Raw genomic sequence first — 19,557 nt, 5'->3', positions numbered from 1 at the left:
ATCGGAGTATTCTGTGCTACTGATGAGAGGAATTAATATCAAGTGAATCATAATTTATGCTGATAAAAATAGACCTTTTCAAGTCCCTTCTCAGTTTTCTTAACGTAAGGCTAAAACACCAGCCTCCCTGATTGTTTTTTTTTTTTTTCTGTTTTGGGTGGGATCCACAGCATATGGAGGTTCCCAGGCTAGAGTCAAATTGGAGCTGTAGCCACTGGCATACGCCACAGCCATAGCAAGGCCAGATCCAAGCCACGTCTGCGACTTACACCACACCTCACAGCAATGCCGGATCCTTAACTCACTGAGCGAGTCCAAGAATGGAATCTGCATCCTCATGGATACTAGTCAGATTCGTTTCCACTGAGCCATGACAGGAATTCCAGGCTCTCTGATTTTCAGCATGCGAAAGTCTTATTAAGATGGGGCAGTAACATGAAGAAAAGCCTGCTAGACTGTAGAGCTGCACTAATGCAGTCATCACTAGCTGTTTGTGGCTGTTGAAATTAACTAAAATGGAATAAAGTTTCAATTCAGTTCCTCAGTTGCACTAGCCATGTTTTAAGTGCTCAGTAGCTACCTATGGCTAGTGGCTATATTAGACAACATAAACATAACCTATTTCTGTCATCATAGAATGTTCTGTTGGGCTGTACTGCTTACAGAATTTGAGCTTCGTCCTAGGAGTAATACTTTGCAGAAAGAGTGATGAGTCAGTGTTGCCTGAAATGGCCCTCCCTTCCTGTCCCCCATGAGTTGTCAGATGGGATAAAGTGCGGCAATTCTTGCTGGCGTTCTTGCCAATCAAATGCCTTGGGAACTCATCGGGTCCTCTCTCTCTTCTGCCTACAGTGTTGGAGAGCTGGCTGGACTACACCGGGGAACTGGAACCCCCGGAGCCTCTGGCCAGGCTTCCGCAGCTCAAGCATTGCATCAAGCAGCTGCTGACGGACCTGGGCAAGGTGCAGCAGATCGCGCTCTGCTGCTCAACATGAAACTAAGAACTAATGGGGGGCATAATCCTGGGGCACCTGCAGGAGGAGCTTCTCATATTTAAATAAATAAACCTAGCATGCCGAATGCACGTGACACCGACTGACTTCAGGGATCTGGGCAGGGGGTGTGATGGACATTGGACAAAGAGGCCATTTTGGCTACTGGAAGGGAGGGCACTCTGATGGCAAAGCCTACCAAGAAGGTAGCAGATATAGACTCTTGGAATTCCCTTCTTCTGTGCACATTGTTGAATGGAGAGTGAGTCTTTTTGCACAATCTTCACTTGAAATCGTGCCACTGATGATAAATGGAATGAGAGCCAAAAAAGTTTAGTCGGAAACAGTTGTAAATTCAACTTGCAGCTTATTTAATTGACTTTTCTGTCAGGTTGGGGCACATGCCAAGCCTTCTGGTTTTCTGCCTGGCATGGATTTAGGCAGCAGGCATCATTTTCATTTTTCCAGCTTCATGGGAGTGTTGTGACGTCACCATTCTGTGGAGGTTGGGAAGGACCAGAGGCCTTGGCTGCCCTGCCTTCTCCTTAGGACTCTTCACTTTTCTCACCACATCTCTTTCATGACTTCCTGGTACTGAGGACAAATTTTGTATGCTTTCACCCCCGAATCAGCTGGGTCGTGTGTCTTTTGTAGCAGAGCCCGTACAGCCTGTGGAAGAACTAGAATCTCACTGTAAGAAGAATCTAGGAGGAATTCCAAACTGAAGCAGGCAGGGTCTGGAACCCAAAGGGACAGCGTTTTCTACCCACTTCTTCATATTGACAGCTTACCAGTTCTATTTAACGTCCAAAAAGTGGTTCCCAAAATTTTGAACTCTTTCACTGTAAAGATTTGATACAGAGAATGTGGTTTGGGGAATTACCTTATTTTATATTGTTGTAAACACACCAGATCCTAAATGTGCCGCTTTTCTCCTTCCCTGAGGGTATGTGTTCAGTACCTGGCATTTTCGGAATTGTTTTAATATACTTTAACACTTTAAATTTCCTGTTTGTATTATTTTGTGAGATCAAGTTGATTATGCTGCTTAAGGTCCAGGTACAATTTGTACCTTTTGAGACAATATTTGTTACTCTCACAGGTTACGGTTCCACATGTAATTGTTTTTGTTTTGTAATTGTTTTTCCTTACCAGGCAAAGTTTAAGAAAATGCTCAGTGCTTTGAGGAGTGACCCATTTCACCATTTAGTTTTCTTATCACTGAAGGCAAAAATCAAAGCACAGTTGTCCATTAACACTCAAGAGTTAATTATGGGTTTATGAATCTGTAATGTTATATGCTGCAAATATTTACTATGTAAACGAAAAGTAGCCAATATCTCAATAGCAATGACAGTATTTCCAGCAACCTTTGGAATGGTTAGGCTTTAAGGCACAGGTCGTTGTGGTCATGAAGGCCTCTGTACCAAGATTTTGTTTCAGGGAATGCTCTGTCTAGTGATTTAATTCATCATTTGATATAAAATGAATTTAGGACAAGTTGACCTGCTGTAGCTTATCCATTAGAGGGAATACATGTGGCTATGACGTCTATAATAAAGGTGACACAATTCCTCTTCAAGGGTTGTTTCCCATTGCTAACGTTGGTATTTCTGGTGTGGGAAGAAATGTTCAAGGAGTGTGCATGGCATCTATGTTTTGCTTAATTTATCAGACAGCCACATTGTAATAACTGTGTGACGCTCATCTGAAAAGGGAAGAAACAGGATGATTTTCGGTAGCTACAACTGTGAGGTATGGTGACTTAAATTACTTGGATTACCATTTTTTCTTTTCTGAAAGCACATCTGGGCATCACCTCTGGGGAAGCTGTAACTTTAAGGTAGTCAATCTCATGTTTTTATTAAAGATGGAAGCAGAAACTGAATTACCCTAATTTTGCCAAGTGGCCATTGTTGGGTTTATTGTATGCTTTTTGTAAAGGAAATAATCCCATTTCACTCATTGTCACTTTTGTCCTTAGGGAGGCAGAGATGACTCCAAGTTCTGATAAAGTGTGCTTCCCTAATTTAAAGCCATGTTGCGGGACTCCATCCCCACTTCCTGGGTCAAGTTGAATTAACCGCAAGTTGGAGCACTGGAAACTGTTATTTGCAAATATTACTGTTACCATTTAGAAATATGTACACTACCTAAGTTTTCTTTTGAGAAAAACCATCCACCTATTAAAAAAAAAAAAATTGCCTTGACACAAGCAGTTCTGGTTTGACTAATCATTTTGTTTCTTTAAGTAATGAGTGTATGCAAGGTGGACCCTTAATCAGCCAACATTGCACTGTGGATACATATCTGTTTACGCTATTAGAACAGAAGGCGCTGTATATAGAAATGTTGCTTTGAAGCAATATTTGCAAAACATGCAAACTTCTGTATCTGTATTTGGAAAAAAATAAAGCAGGTTTTTGTTGCTATGTCTCAGTCATTTATTTTTGAATTATAGTTCTCTACCCTACTTTTAATGTGCATTAATTTTCTATAAACATTATCTTTTAAAGGAATTCTTTTACATTCTAAATAGATTTATCTTCTGCAGGGAGGCAGATGCAAGCTCAAATCCAAAATCCCAAGTATGCAAAATACTTTGGAATTCATTTAAGTGTCTTTAGCATTTTATTTTTTATTCTTTTCTTTTTTTGCTTTTTGGGGCCGCACTCTTGGCATAGGGAGGTTCCCAGGCTAGGGGTCCAGTGGGAGCTACAGCTGCTGGCCTTCCTCACAGCCACAGCCACCTCAGATCCGAGCCATGCCTGCAGCCTACACCACAGCTCACGGCAACGCCAGATCCTTAACCCACTGAGCGAGGCCAGGGATCAAACCCGCAACCTCACGGTTCCTAGTTAGATTCGTTTCTGCTGAGCCGTGACGGGAACTCCAGTGTCTTTAATATTAAAAAGTAAAATGACCCTTACCAGCCTCTAGCCCAATCTGGCAGATGTACTGTGGTGAGCTACAGGCTTAGCTTTTTGTTGAAAGTGGTGCAGGGAAGACAAGTCTGGCCTTTCTTACATTAAAAGATGGCACCCACTGCAACTAGGACCCTTCTGAGACCAATCCAGTCTGTGAACCCTAATGAAACTCTTTCCTGGGTGGGCAGAAGATTCAAGGAACAGAGTAGGCTTTAGGGTTATATTGCAGAGCTTCCCTATTACTTACCAAATTCCTTCTTCCCTTCCTAAACAATTAGGGAGGCAATTGGAGAGACATTAAAATGAGTAGCTCCAGCAGTGTAATACATTAGTTCACACTACATCTGCCCCTTAAATCATTTGTGAGGCCTAAAATTTGTTAAGGAAGGTGAGTTTGGAGGCCTAAACCAGACACAAACAGTAATAACTAGCCTATCTCTGTAAGGACCTGCGCTAAAACAATTACTAAAATAGCCTGATGAATTGGGCCTTTGGGGAAGCCAGTGCCCAAAGGGCAGGCAAGTGGGGCAAGTAGTTTGGCACAGCAATGGCCACTTAAACGAGTATTTAGTAGAGCTAACAATTTGTCTGCACCATCCCACAGTCATAAGGTAAGACTATAACCATCATCTACCCTCTTAGTTAGGAAAACAAGCTCAAATTCCAGCTAGTGAGAGGGTAGAGCGAATACGGAACCCAGGCTGCTGGACCCACATTACCAAACAAAGGAAACCCAAGTGGGGTCCTAGGGAACGCGCAGGAGAAAATTTCCAGATGTGGAGGCCCAAGCCTAGCCAACACAATGATTCCACAAAACCTACGAAGGTCAAGTGAATAAGAAAGGCTTTATTCTCATGAGCTCCCAACTTGATTTCGCCACCAGTCAGAAAGGTTGGAAATAGGCTCGGGGAAATAAACATGGCAAAGGACGACCGAAAAGAACACTCGAGACTGCAGGAACAGCCAAAACTCGTTTTTCATTAACGCAGAATGGAGAGCCGGGCCGCCGGCAGCCCGGCTGCTCAGCCTGTGATGCGTACGTCTGTGCGGCGGCGAAGCCGCCGGGCCCGCGCCGCCTCGGGCAGGATGGCGAGCAGCTGCTCTTGCACCAGCATCTCCACGATCTGCTCCTTCGTGCGGATGTCGGGCCGCAGCCACTGGCGGGAAAGCTCCCGCAGCTGCCGGAACGCTTCCCGCGGGCCTGCAGCGTCTTGGTAGCGGAACTGCCGGAATCGCTGGCGGAACGTCTCTGGGCCGGGCCGGGAACCGCCAGGGCCTGGGGGTGAGCGCGGAGCTGCTTCGGCAAACGACGCGGAGCCCAGGGCTGCGGGCCGGAGGGGCAGCTCCAGGGAGGCGGAGGCGGCCGAGTGAGGCGTAGGATTCTCTTCGGCGACCTCGGCCTTGGGGCTGGAGGGCTTGGGGGCAGGCGGTGGGGCCTCAGGAGTCGAGAAGGAGTCCGCAGAGTCACGCTCCGGGCCTGAGCTCGGGCCGGCCCCTTCTTCTTTCCCCAACGGCAGCGCGAGACTCCCGGTCGCCGCCAAGTTCAGCTCGGTGGCCGCCATAACTCCGCTACGGACGTCACTCTTTGTCCCGCAGCTGAGGGCGCGGCACTACGTCTGCGCGGGGGCGGGGTAAGGAGGGAGACGTTTCCGCTAGAGGGCGGAGTCCGCGAGACCCCGAGGGAGGCGGGCGGGGGGCGCCGCGAGCTCACCAGCGCCGGTGAAGCGGCTGGGGCGGCCGGAAGTGGTCGTCCCCGCTGGCTTCTCTATGATGACCTCGGTGAGCGAGCGCCCGGAAGCCGAGTCTGGGCTCGCGGACGCGGCGCCCCCTCGCGTTCGCGAGTCCCGCCAGGAGGCGGCGGCCACAGCAGGGCACCCGGCTAATCTAAGCGTGCAATGGTCAGTTCGGGATGGTGGCGCCTCCGAGCAGCAGTTCGAGGAGAAGGAGGAGGTGGGGAAGGAACCCGAGGAGGTGTCGGAGGATGACTCTGAGGAGGAGAACTCTGAGGAGGAGTTGGAGGAGGAGTCGGGGGAGGAGCCGGTGCCGGAACGCCTACTCAGGCCCAAGGAAGAGGGGCCCAAAAGGGTCATCATGCGACTTGGTTGCTTCGGCCGGCAGGTGACCTGCGCCGCCCCTGCCTCTGCATGCGCACCTTCTTACCCGACCCTAATTGGGATGAAGGCGAGCCAGAGCTCGCGGGGTCTGGGGCCTAGCAGGTGGCAGAGAAGGGACGGCGGGATGACTGTCAGGCACTAGAGGGAGGGCCCATCTCGGGAAAGTTCTTTCGCTCAGTCGAAAGAGGGCAGTACACCCGCCTGGTAGAGGGAGTGACACAGATAACGTGTGTAAGATCCTCAGCACACAGAGTAAAACTTGCCCTTCTCATGGCACAAAGTAAATGCTGAAGAACTTTTTTTTTTTTTTTTTTGCGTGTCCTCTGGAATCAAGGGACAGGTGGCTCTGTAGGTTTTGCTTTTAATTTTAGGATTACTAAATAGACTAAATGTGTACTGCCATATAGTGGTCCCTAGGTATGTATGCTTACCTCGTTAGTTCTTGAAATGTGGCTAAGTCAGAAAGGGAATGTCCTGTAACGTGACATATATACAGGACTTGGTATGAAAAAGATAAAGTATCGCCGTAATTTTTTCTGTTGTTACATGTTGGATTGATAATATTTTGCATATATTGAGTCAAATAAAATATATAATTCAGGAGTTCCTGTCGTGGCTCAGTGGTTAATGAATCCACCTAGCATCCATGAGGACACAGGTTCGATCCCTGGCCTTGCTCAGTGGATTAAGGATCCTGCATTGCCGTGAGCTGTGGTGTAGGTTGCAGATGCTGCTGGGATCCTGTGTGGCTGTGGCTGTGGCTTAGGCCAGTAGCTACAGCTCCGATTCGACCCCTAGTCTGGAAACCTCCATATGCCATGGGTACTAAAAATATATATATATATGTATATAAATGTCAAATTTCATGTGTGTCATTTTACTTTTTAAATGTGGCCTACTAGAAAACTATTTTTTATGGGGGGGGGGCGCACCTACAGCATATGGAAGTTCCTAGGCTAGGGGTGGAATCTGAGCTGCAGTGCCAGCCTAAGCCACAGCCACAGCAATGCCAGATCCCAAACTGCCTATGTGGCCTACACCAGATCCTTAACCCACTGAATGAGACCAGGGATGGAACCTGCATCCTCACAGATACTAGTTGGGTTCTTAACCCATTGAGGCACAATGGGAAATCCAAAAACTTTAAATTATATATATGCCTTCCATTACATATATGTTGAAAAGTAAAACTGTGCTACCCTGTTGGAATCAGGCTGCCTTGGTGGAATCCCAATCTATTTGCCATAGGCCAGAGTTGTTGAGAGGATTAAATAGTAAAGACTTTGGAAAGAAAGGGCTGTTTAAATATTTGTCTTCATTAAACTGCTGTTTCTGAGTTTTCTTGTCTGTACATTTTGGATGTAATAGAACTTATGTCATTAGTAGTTATGAAAAGTCAGTGAGATGATGCATGCTTTGTATCCCCATTTCACAGACAGGGAAACTAAGGAAAGAGACGGGTCCCTTATGAAAAGCTTTTTATGACCCTTGCAGTCCCTTTGATTTCTGTGCAGAATGAATGGGCCGTTTAAACAACCATCAACATACTAGTGGCTCTGGTATAAAACTTGCCTCTCCTATAGGATATACTCTTGCAAATGTGTTGAAATGGATCCTCACAGAACATTTTCCATAGCCTGAAAACCTTGCAAGTCATCACACTGGGCCTTTATTGTTTTTAGTTACTAACATGTAAAAACTGGGAGGTTTCATGTGCAAATCTGGACTTCCAGCTTTTCTTGAAAAAGTGGACAAGCTGGCTACACTGGACCCACCCACATTCCTGCCTGTTAACAATTAGTAGGAGCTGTCTCCTTCCTTTAGACAAGATACTTTGTTCCAGTTAGCCTCAATCCCTACCACTCCCTATTGTCTCTGAAATAGAATGTTGTTTCATGTTACATTAACATTCAGAACAGTTCATTTCCTATTGCGCTCAGGTTGTTGTTTCCTTAGAGCCAATGTTCTGCTCTTTTTTATTTTCAGAGGTGGGAAAACAGGGGCCTGTAGTTTGTCATGCCTACCAACCTGGCAGTTGGCAGTTGGATTTGCTGCCCTACTTCCTGTGTGGTAACAGGCAGTCGGTATCCAGGGCTAAGGGAGCACACCAAACCCTGCTGCAAGGATGAGGGGTCCTGGAAGTCTTCACTGAGGAGAGGACCTTAAGCCTTGACTCAAGAAGAAGAAGGTTTGAGTTAGGGACATTCCAGGTAGAAGGCACTGCGGGCACCAAGGCATAGACTGAATGGGGGCAAAGCTTTGTGGAAATTGCAGGATGGACACGGGAGTGGCTGGGGTCTGGGGAAGGAATGAGAGTTGACTGAAGTTGGAAGGTCAGTTAGAGGGTAAATCATAAAGAGCCTAGAATTGCATGTTGAAAAATTGAATCCTTTTTGTCTTGCAGAAGGGAATGAACTCTTGTGTTACTGGGAATCATGATTGTTAGAGCTCTAGCCCATTTCTTTTTTTCCCTGTTTTCATTTATTTATGTATTTGTTATTAATGATTTTTATTTTTTCCATTATAGCTGATTTTAGCCCATTTTTTCTATCCCTGTTGGAATCACAGAATATCAGAGGTGGAAGGAGAGATCTTACAGATGTATTTGAAGATTTTAGAGATCTTCTAGTAGATCTTAGAGAGCTACTAGAAGGTGTGGAATGTTAGAATGGAAGGGACCTTAGAGATTAAATCCAAAAATCACATTCAGTTATTCTAAACTCTCTGGGTCAATAAACTCCCCAAATCTATTTTTTTAAAGTTATAATACCTCTTACTAGAAGAAGGATGCACTAACATACTTCTGCATATAATTTCAGAGCCTTGAACCCACCCAGTGGGCTGAGGTTAAGTTTAAAATGTGTATATTTATATGTATTTCATTCTCCTGATTTTGCAGGTTAAGAAGTCAAGATACCAAGAGGCAAAGGATTGGTCCAAAATCAAAAGCCTAGTAAGTGTTTCCAGAAGGACAGAATTCTTTTGACTCCTAGTCCAATGCACTTAACACGTTAGGCATTTTTATTCCCAATAGGTTGGATGCTCACCTGGGAATGGATCATAAATCGTATCACTTAGCTTCCAACACAAGGCCTGATTCCCACCTGACACTCAGTACATATTGGTTAAAGAGGACTGGTGGTGGATTGCATACCATCTTTGTGAAACAGGAGCTCTAAGATGATTTCCAGACTCTCAGTGTCTTTTGATGGCACACTGTTGGGAGTTGTGGAACAGAAGCCTGGATCCTTTTGTTAGAAAAGCTTTTTATTTGGAAATAATTATAGATTCATAGAAAATTGCAAAAAGAATGCAGAGAGGGGAGTTCCCGTTGTGGCGCAGTGGTTAACGAATCCAACTAGGAACCATGAGGTTGCGGGTTCGGTCCCTGTCCTTGCTCAGTGGGTTAACGATCCGGCGTTGCTGTGAGCTGTGGTGTAGGTTGCAGACTCGGCTCGGATCCCGCGTTGCTGTGGCTCTGGCGTAGGCTGATGGCTACAGCTCTGATTTGACCCCTAGCCTGGGAACCTCCATATGCCACGGGAGCGGCCCAAGAAATAGCAAAAAAAAAAAAAAAAAAAGAATGCAGAGAGGTCTCATGCACACTTCACTACAGCAGTGGTAACATCTTGCATAACTAGTACAATATCAGAATCAGGAAATGGACACTGATCTAATCCACAGTGTTTACTCAGATTTCACCAGTTTAATATGCTGTCATTTATGTGTGTATGTCAGCCTCTGCAGTTTTGTCAGGCTTAGATTCGTACAACCATCAATATCCCAAAATGTTTGGTCACCACAAAGATCCGTTGTGCTGCTGCTTTATATTTACACCCATTCCTCTCCCCTACCCCCATCCCTAACCTCAGGTAACACTAACCTGTTCTCCATCTCTATAATTTTGTCATTTCAAAAATATTATATGAATGAAATCATGCAGTAGTAATTTTTGGTAATTGGCCTTTTTTACTAAGAAAAATTCCCTGGAGATTCATCTAGGTTGTTGTGTGTGTCACCAGTTTGTTCTTTTTTTTTTTTTTTTTTTTTTGTATTTTCTAGGGCTGCACTCGTGGCATATGGAGGTTCCGAGGCTAGGGGTCGAATCAGAGCTATAGCTGCCGGCCTTCACGAGAACCATAGCAACACAGGATCTGAGCCATGTCTGCAACCTGCACCACAGCTCATGGCAACGCCAGATCCTTAACCCACTGAGTAAGGCCAGGGATTGAACCAGCAACCTCATGGTTCCTAGTCAGATTCGTTAACCACTGAGCCACGATGGGAACTCCAGTTTGTTCATTTTTATTGCTGAGTCATAATTCATGGTATAGATGTACTTTTGTGTGTTTAACCAATCACCCATGAGGGACATTTGAGTTATTTCCAACTTGGGGCTATCAGAAATAAAGCTGCTATGAATTATTTTATAATATGGGCCTTCAGTAAGTTGTGTACTCTTTCTAAGCCTGGGAATAATAACAACCACACAGAATGGTTCTGAAGAGTCAATGAGGGAATATATGTAAAAGAACTGGTACCAGGTCTGGCTTTATTTAGATGTTCTTCAGCTTCTTACATCAATGTTTTATAGTTTTGAGTGTACAGAACCTGCACAAATTTTGTTATACTTAAATATTTCATGTTTTTGTGTTACTAGCAATGGTATTGTTTAACATTTTTTTAAATTTTTAATTGTTTGACAGTATGTAAAAACACAATTGATTTTTGTTTAGCAACTTATCCTTCATTAATCCAGGAAACTCAGCCCCACTGGGGTTGTTTATTCAAGTTTTTACTACCCTTTGCTCAAAACCCACTTGGCATTATTTGCTTTTCAGAATCTCAAGTGAGTTGCTATTTGTATTTTGTCCAGAATTTATAGGTGTAATGAATAGGGGAGAGCGACTGCAATGGGATTGCTCCATCTTGGGTGCCACTGCAATTCGTTATTTATTCTGATGCTCAGATTATCTCTGATTTGGCTAGTGGGAGTCCCTTCAGGTCCTTTTAACACATCTCTGTTGTTTTCCGAGTATTTCCTTACTTTTTAGGCTCTTGTACCTTCTGTGTCTCAGCTTAGGAATCAACCATTTCTCCAAGAAACCCTTGTTCTTTTAGTGAAGAATGGTATTTAGAAACCAAGATTTGGGCACTGGGTTTGTCCATTGCACTCTGGATAGTCACTGTGAATGTGTGTGTGTGTGTGTGTGTGTGTAGTATATACACATACATTTATATCTGTGTGTTTCTGCATCTATCCATATCTTTTGAAATCCATGAATTCATACCAACACCTTCAACTCCAGTCCAACAGCACAGGATTTACTCTATAGTTTTCTCTCTTTCCATACATTTAATTCCCTTCTTTGATAGGGAGAAACCTGCTTCTCATGATCTTCTTTGACCAGTCCTCCTAAATGTAACCAATCTCCTGTTGTTGCTCTGCCCCTCATTCCCACACCAACCTCCACTCCCATGTTCCCACCCCACCCCCACCTCCTCACCTTGCTCACTCAGGGCTCCAACACCTTGTGTGAGCCCACCACAGCCTCCCTCCACTTCAGGCAGATGCCTACCATGCCTGGCCTCACCAGAATCATTCAGGAAGAGTGGGGGAAGGGAAGTATACTTTTCTGTTTGTTTTGTTTGTTTGTTTTGGGGGCCACACCAGCAGCATATGGAAGTTCCCAGGCTGCTGTCTAATTGGAGCTACAGCTTCTGGCCTACACCACAGCCACAGCAATGCCAGATCTGAGCCAAGTCTGTGACCTACACCACGGCTCACAACAACACCAGATCCCCAATCTACTGAGCAAGGCCAGGGATCACACCTGCATCCTCATGGATACTAGTTGGATTTGTTTCCACTGCGCTACAATGGGAATGCCAAACATACTTCATTTATAACTTAAAAAATTATGGCAAAATATACAAAACATAAATTTACTATTTTAGCCATCTTTAAGTATACGGTTTGGTGACACTAAGTACATTCACATTGTCCCGTGATTGTCACTACCATTCATCTCCAGCGCATTTCTCCAGCTGAAACCCTGAACCCCTTAAACAATGACCCCCTATTCCCCTCTCCTCTCAGTTCCTGGTGACCATCATTCTACTGTCTCTATGAATTTGACTCCTGTAGGTACCTCATGTAAGTCATTCATACAATATTTGTCCTTTTGTGTCTTATTTCACATAGTATCTTCAAGGTTCATCCACATTGTAGCCTGTCTAAGAATTTCCTTCCTTTTTAAGGCTAATATACCATTGTATATATAAGCACATTTTATCTATTAATTTGTCAATGGACATTTGGATTGTTTCTCCCTTTTGACTGTTGTTTATAAAGCTGCCGTGAACATTGGTGTGCAGACATCTCTTTGAGTCCTTGCTATTAATTCCTTTGAGTATATACTTGTTAACCTGAAAAACTGGGTTTGCCGCTTGGTAGATATTGAGCCAAAAGATATAACTAAGCCAAACAGTAAAACTGGAGAAGTTTTGAGCTCTGCATACTGCATATTAATGAAAGGGCTTGAGCAGTCAACAGCTGTAGTTGGTTGAAGTCATGAGGGTCAGAAAAGGTCAACATTGTCATCTCTTAGGTTCCAGTTAATATAGTGGTAGAACATTTCAGGCTAATCTTTACCATTGAGACAGAAAAAGGGAGTCATAACCACTGCTGTATTATCTTTGCTATTGTTACTTCTCTTGCCTGATAACAGGCAATGTTTCTGCCTTCTTTTGTTCCCTTAAGATCATTAATTGCAAGACCTGTTCAAGGACAAGCCTTGTGGCCATATTTAGATCACAAAATGGCTTCGGCCGAAAATGGTTTCTCTTATGTCAAGAAAGCCATGCCTGGTTGCCTTTCCCCAGGGATCCCCCTACCCTGTCTGCTGGATTATATGGTAATTCTATATTTAATCTTTTGAGGAACCACCTTATATTTAACATAGCAGCTCCATCATTTTACATCCCTACCGACAATGCACAAATGTTCCAATTTCTCCTCATACTTGACAACGCTTGTTATTTTGCATTTAAGATTTTTTAAAAATATTTATTTATTTATTTATTTGGCTGTGTCCATGGCATTCAAAAAGTCCAGGGCCAGGGATTGAACCCATGCCACAGCAGAGACCTGAGACAGCAGTGACAACTACTGGATCCTCAACCCACTGCACCACCTGGGAAATCCTGCTTTATTTTTTATTAATGTGAGATGTTAAATAGAAATTTTTAAGATAAGTTACCAGTGGACAAGAAATTCAGATTTTCTTTCTTTCTTTTTTTTTTTAAGGGCCACATCTGCAGCACATGGAAGTTCCCAGGCTAGGGGTCGAATCAGAGCTGCAGCTGCTGGCCTGCACCACAGCCATAGAAACACCAGATCTGATGTACACCAAAGCTCATGGTAATGCTGGATCCTGTGGGGCCAGGGATTGGACTCACATCCTCATGGATACTAGTTGGGTTTGTTACTGCGGAGCCACAAATGGGAACTCCAAGAAATTCAGATTTTCAACAGATTTAGTAATCCTGTAATTTCACTTCCATATACCACATGCTACTACATACATCATTCCAGGTGGCCAGCTATAAAGAGGAAGCCTCATCAGCTAATGGAGTGTTTTGGATAAAAAGTTCCCAGGATGTTCCATTTGTGTGTGTGTGTTTAAAATTTTATTAGGAAGTCTAAGAGTCTTGCTCTGATCTCTCTACTGACTATTAACTTCTTTTTGATGACCTTTTTTCATCATATATGTTTGATCTTGGGATGAAGGTCTATTTTATCTTTTGATATTTTGATAAGCTGGAGAAGATAACTAGTCTAGGGTGCTTAATCTAACCTATGTATATAATTATGTTTGTAATTAACTCTTATTATTAGCCATTCTCATTTTTGATAAGCCAATGTAATTCAGGAGCCTAGATACTTCATAATCTTTTTGCTTTTTTCTCCTTTCACTGATTCCTATTCAGTTGCAACCTTTCTGGTTCCCATTTTCAGTGAATCTGTTTTTACTGTGGTACTCTACCTGTTAGCTCCTTGTTCCTTATTATACTGCACTGACTTTGTTTTATTACCTAAAAACTGATAGTACAAAAGTCAGAAAAGAGTAGTTGTCATACCTCCATTTTTCTTCACCCTTCCTATCCAGTTTTAATTATTATCATTAATTCCCTTTATAGCTGTAAATATGCTTGGTTTATCAGATTTAAGAGCTATCTTAAGGTTTACAGTTATTGGGGTTCCCTGGTAGCTCAGTGGGTTAAGGATCCAGCATTGTCACTCAGGGCTCAGGGCTTGGGTTTGGGAACCTCTGCATGCTATGGGCATAGCCAAAAAAAAAAAAAAAAATCAGTGAAGTTTTCTCTCTGAAAAAGATCTCAACTGTCCTGCTTTCTCTCCCTCCGTGTCTCCATACTTGTTAGCTTTATTTTTCTTGGTTTCCTTATCATTGTTCATTTCCAATTCCTTCACTCGATTTTTGCAGTCCTGTCCTCTATATTCAGCAAGGCTTGCTTCCTTTTTGATGTTGCTCAAATGACCTTCCCTTGTGAGGTGGTTTTTTAAAGAATACTTCCTTTCCTGAGCTTTGCCAGTGCCATCCCCTCCAGTTATTTCATCATCTCTTCTTTGAACTCTGGCATCTTTACTTTGATCTGTTGCTTTAAAATTCATTAAGCCCTTTGAGTCCTTTGTTGTTCATGATTATCATCTGTTTCATGTTAATTTTTTTTTCTGGTGCATGCCTTTTATCTAACATTTGTTTTCCTTATCCCCTGCCTCCTCCTCCTACCTTTCTGGTGTTATTATTATTATTATTATTATTATTATTATTATTATTATTTTTACTGTAACTCCCCTTTAAATGGAGTGACCTCAGAGTTTTTTTGTTTTTGTTTTTGCTTTTTAGGGCCTCACTTGCAGCATATGGAAGTTCCCAGGCGAGGGGTCTAATTGGAGCTACAGCTGACAGCCACAGCCACATCAGTGTGGGATCCGAGCTGCCTTTGCAACCAACACCACAGCTTGTGGCAGTGCCGGATCCCTGACCCACTGAGGGAGGCCAGGGATCGAACCCACATCCTCATGGATACTAGTCAGATTTGTTTCAGCTGCCCCACAACAGGAATTCCCACCTCAGAGTTATTGAGTTCTGGTCACCAAGTTCCTTTTAAGATTTTTTTTTTGTCTTTTTGTCTTTTTGTTGTTGTTGTTGTTGCTATTTCTTGGGCCGCTCCCGCGGCATGTGGAGGTTCCCAGGCTAGGGGTTGAATCGGAGCTGTAGCCACTGGCCTACGCCAGAGCCACAGCAACGCGGGATCCGAGCCGAGTCTGCAACCTACACCACAGCTCACGGCAATGCCCGATCGTTAACCCACTAAGCAAGGGCAGGGACCGAACCCACAACCTCATGGTTCCTAGTCGGATTCGTTAACCACTGCACCACGACGGGAACTCCCCTTTTAAGATTTGATACACCATTTAGTTGACAACTTCCAATTTGCTGAGCATTCCCGATTTGCTGATTTTAACAAGGTTTGTAGGGTCATGCCATGCACCTACACTCCAGGGTCTCCAATTTCTAAGCCTGAGTGGTCCCCAGGCTGAGGTTTTGGATGCCCCTGCCTCTAGCCCAGAAGCCTCCTACTTTCTTGAAGATGGCCATGTGACTCTGGCAGTCATTTAACTACTTTGAACCTCAGCCTTATGTCAGGAATGGGTGTGATGTCCCTCACCTTGTAATAATTGTGAAGATTAACTAAGATAATGCCAATGAGTGCTTACTAAATGTTAGATTCCCAGAGTCCAGTACTTCCCACTTCCCCCTCTTCCTTCCAGAATCTTCCAGTATGACATAAGGAGATTCTGAGAATGAGATTTTTCAGAACAAGGCTTCCAGCCACTGTTGGTAGGGTGGGAGGAACAGAGGAACCCTTAACCTTGCCACTGAGGGAAACTTTGTTTCTAATATTACTAGATTCTTGGGCAAAGATTAGTGGTCCTGCTCTTGAAAGGAAAAGGGGCTGTTGTGCCATTTGCCAGTTCAGGGACCATGAGGAGATATATGGTGTCCCACTCCTTGCAGATCCTGAAGAAGGAATTGGTGAGGAGTGCCAAGGGCCTGGGAGGAAAGAGTGAAGGTTTGCACAGACAGGTATTTTGAGGAAGGGGGAGTCAGCAGTAGGAAAAGGCCTTGGATAAACATGGCCACCCTGTACCTTTTGGAGTCACAAAGGAAAGAATTCCAGATCAGGCTTCAGAAAGACTGAATTCTGACCCCTGCCCTGTAGCCTACTCTGCTCTTGGCACTGGCTACACTCTGAGCCCCTGAGAACGACTCTTTAATCACCCTTCTTGCTGTTAGGAGATTCAGAGAATAACACCTGGCATCAGGGTAGAGTAATAGGTTAAACTTATGGTGCCTGGAGCCAGGCTTCCTGGGTTCAAATCCTTGTCACCTGTTAGTCATGTGACTAATATTAGTATTAGGCAAGTTATTTGATTTGCTACTGTCCGTTTCTATAAAGGGTGATGATAACAGTACCTACTGCATCAATTTATTGTTTTTTGTTTATTTTGTTGTTGTTGTTTTTGTCTTTCGTCTTTTTAGGGCCGAACCCGTGGCATATGGAGGTTCCCAGGCTAGGGGTCTAATTGGAGCTACAGCTGCCAGCTTACACCACAGCCACAGCAATGCCAGATCCGAGCCGCGTCTGCGACCTACAGCACAGCTCACAGCAATGCCAGATCCTTAACCCACTGAGCAAGGCCAGGGATCGAACCCAAAACCTCATGGTTCCTAGTTGGATTTGTTTCCACTGTGCCTGTGGTTGTTGTTTGTGTGTGTGTGTGTGTGCTTTTTAAGGCCACCCTTGAGGCATACAGAGGTTCCCAGGCTAGAGGTTGAATCGGAGCTGTAACCGCTGGCCTGCTCCACAGCCACAGCAATGTCAGACCTGAGCCTCATCTGCAATCTACACCACAGCTCATGGCAACGCCGGATCCTTAACCCACTGAACAAGGCCAGGGATTGAACTTGCCTCCTCATGGATGCTAGTCAGATTCGTTTCCACTGGGCTATGATGGGAACTCTCAATTTATTTTTGAAGATTAAATGTCAGTACAGATAATGGGCTTAGAGTAGTGTCTGAGAATGGCAAATTGTAGTCAGTAAATATTAGTTTTATTAATAAAGCTTTCCCCATATTTCCTTTAAGATATATAATTTTAAAAGAAAATATTACAGTTATAAGTCAGAGCTCCCTGTTGCGGCACAGTGGAAACAATTCCAACTAGAAACCATGAGGTTTCGGGTTCGATCCCTGGCCTTGCTCAGTGGCTTAAGGATCCGGCATTGCCGTGAGCTGTGGTGCGGGTCACAGACGTGGCTCGGATCCCTCATTGCTGTGACTGTGGCATAGGCTGGCAGCAGTAGCTCCAATTTAATTCCAGCCTGGGAACTTCCATATGCCGCAGGGATGGCCCTAAAAACAACAACAACAACAACAAAAAGTATATATGTATAAAACAGTTTTAAGTAAAGTGCCTCACCATCTCCCTTTCTCCTCACTGGCAACCTCTTTCCTGAGATTGATGTGTACCCTTCCAATCTATATTTAAAATTTTTTATTACGTTTGCATATATTTATAAGCAACTGCAGTATGTGGAACATTTTTTTAAATGATAATCATAAATGGCATCTCATTTCAACCTTTTTCCACTCAAAATTTATGTGTGACCTTTACCTGCATTGATACACGCAGTTTTAGTGCCATGTTCAGTCCTGTAACTCTGCTGTATGTAGAATGTTTCTTTCTTTGTCCCTAAAATGTCTTTTACAGCTTGTTATTATGAATCGGGAGCCAATCAAGCTTTGTATTTTGCATTTGTTTGTATGTCTCTTGAGTATTAATCTGGAACAGCCCTCACACTTTGCTTTTTTCCTGTGAAATTGACTTTTGAAGAAACTGGATTAGTTAACTTGCAGATTGTTTTACATTCCAGATTTATCTCTTGTTGTTGAACTTGTTTCCCTGTCCCCTGTATTTACCTAGGAGGTAGAGGATGCCTGCCCTTATTCCTCAATTCATACTGGAATGGAGAGGCTGATACTGTTTTCAGTTCCAATTCCTGATTCCCAGGGGAAAGATAGCATGACCTATCTTGGATTAGGTGTTACATTAGTTTTCTTTTGGCTGCTGTACCACAACTAAACAACTTAAAACAATACACATTTATTATCTTCTATAGGATGGAAGTCTGTCATGGGTTAAAATCCAGGTGTTAGCAGGGCTATGTTACTTTCTCAGGGGTGAAGGGAAGAACTCATCTCCTTGGCTTTCTCTCTTCTAGAGACCACCCATATTCCTTGGGTCATGGCCCTTCCTCTGCCTCCAAAGCCAGCAGTGTTGCATCTTCTCTGACTGTCCTTCCTTCAGATCCATCTGTTTCTGAAATTCAGGCTCTTCACATCACTCTTCACTGCCTGCCATTACTTGTCTTTTTAGGGCCACACCCAAAGCATATGGAGGTTCCCAGGCTAGGGGTCTAATCAGATCTGTAGCTGCTGGCCTACGCCACAGCCACAGCAACGCCAGATCCAAGCTGCGACTTCGACCTACCCCACAGCTCACAGCAACACTGGATCCTTAACCTACTAAGTGAGGCCAGGGATTGAACCTGCAACCTCATGGCTCCTAGTTGGATTTGTTTCCATTGCACCATGATGGGAACTCCTGACTGCTGTTACTTGTGCACACTCTTTTTCTGGACTGCAGTGAAAGAGTTGTGCTGGTGATGCTTTAATAGCTGGCTCCTGGGGAGGGAGATTCCCCCATTTGTAGCAGTTGCCAGTTTCTGTAGCATAAATACTCCCAATATGGTCAATTTCAGGCTACCAACATGACTTCAACAGGCCTGGAATCTTCCTGAAGATGTAACTATGGTTCTAGCAGCACCCCTGCTTTTAATCCTATTACATTTCACCTTGTTCAGCACTATCCAGCCTGATGTTGACTGTTGAAAACAGATGTTTTCCACTGATCTGGCTTGTTTTGTTTCCACAGGGGCTGTACCAGCTTACCATGGGTATCATTATGATGAACCGAGTGTGTAAAATGTTCCGCCAAGGCCTCCGGGGATTTCGGGAATATCAGATCATTGAGACTGCTCACAGAAAGCACCCTATCTTCTCTTTCTGGGATGTAAGCTCTTGGGCTTAGCAGGTTTACGAGGGTTTAAAAGTGTCCAATTAATAGCACCATACTTCCCAGCCCAAGTTCTGAATCAACTAAGAGAGAAGAAAAAGGGTAGAGCAGATGGGAGACCCTTTGTAATAAAAATTGTCCCTTTTATTAATGATGAGACTTATACTGGAGGAGGTGACTGGTATCATCAAGCAAGAAGGTACCTAATACTACACCTGAGAATTGGGCAGCCTTCCTGATGACCCCAGTCAAGGCAGTGCTGGACCAAGGCAGGCCTCACTTCAGTGGCAGGGCCC

The 19,557-nt window shown here is 44.0% G+C and overlaps 3 protein-coding genes across 8 annotated transcripts in view; 2 read left to right on the top strand and 1 right to left on the bottom strand.

Annotated features, from left to right (window-relative positions):
- The window catches only part of PHF20 (PHD finger protein 20), a 147,999-nt gene extending 145,110 nt beyond the window's left edge, over positions 1-2,889 (top strand). For all 6 annotated transcript variants that reach the window (XM_047771197.1, XM_047771196.1, XM_047771195.1 and 3 more), the window contains one exon: positions 853-2,889. In XM_047771197.1, coding sequence (XP_047627153.1) covers positions 853-995 — 143 coding nt within the window. In that variant the 3' untranslated portion in view covers positions 996-2,889. The remainder of the gene's footprint in view (positions 1-852) is intronic.
- A 1,856-nt stretch (positions 2,890-4,745) lies between these two features.
- Positions 4,746-5,604, bottom strand: SCAND1 (SCAN domain containing 1). Its single transcript, XM_047771191.1, has one exon. It carries the CDS (start codon positions 5,479-5,481, stop codon positions 4,942-4,944), a length of 540 nt encoding a protein of 179 aa, XP_047627147.1. The 5' UTR covers positions 5,482-5,604; the 3' UTR covers positions 4,746-4,941.
- A 10,502-nt stretch (positions 5,605-16,106) lies between these two features.
- Positions 16,107-19,557, top strand: part of CNBD2 (cyclic nucleotide binding domain containing 2) — a 55,854-nt gene continuing 52,403 nt past the window's right edge. Inside the window, exons 1-2 of the mRNA XM_047771192.1 lie at positions 16,107-16,157; positions 19,121-19,258. Of these exons, the coding sequence (XP_047627148.1) occupies positions 16,107-16,157; positions 19,121-19,258 (189 nt within the window). The remainder of the gene's footprint in view (positions 16,158-19,120; positions 19,259-19,557) is intronic.

The sequence above is a fragment of the Phacochoerus africanus genome, chromosome 3 (assembly GCF_016906955.1).
Source record: "Phacochoerus africanus isolate WHEZ1 chromosome 3, ROS_Pafr_v1, whole genome shotgun sequence".
Taxonomy (NCBI): Eukaryota; Metazoa; Chordata; class Mammalia; order Artiodactyla; family Suidae; genus Phacochoerus; species Phacochoerus africanus.
The sequence above is the reverse complement of the archived record's forward strand: the minus strand, read 5'-3'. Positions and strand labels throughout refer to the sequence as shown.

What these genes read in the sequence shown, in the direction of transcription:
- SCAND1 (XM_047771191.1), bottom strand. Translation starts at nt 5,481, where the DNA reads ATGGCGGCCACCGAGCTGAACTTGGCGGCGACCGGGAGTCTCGCGCTG.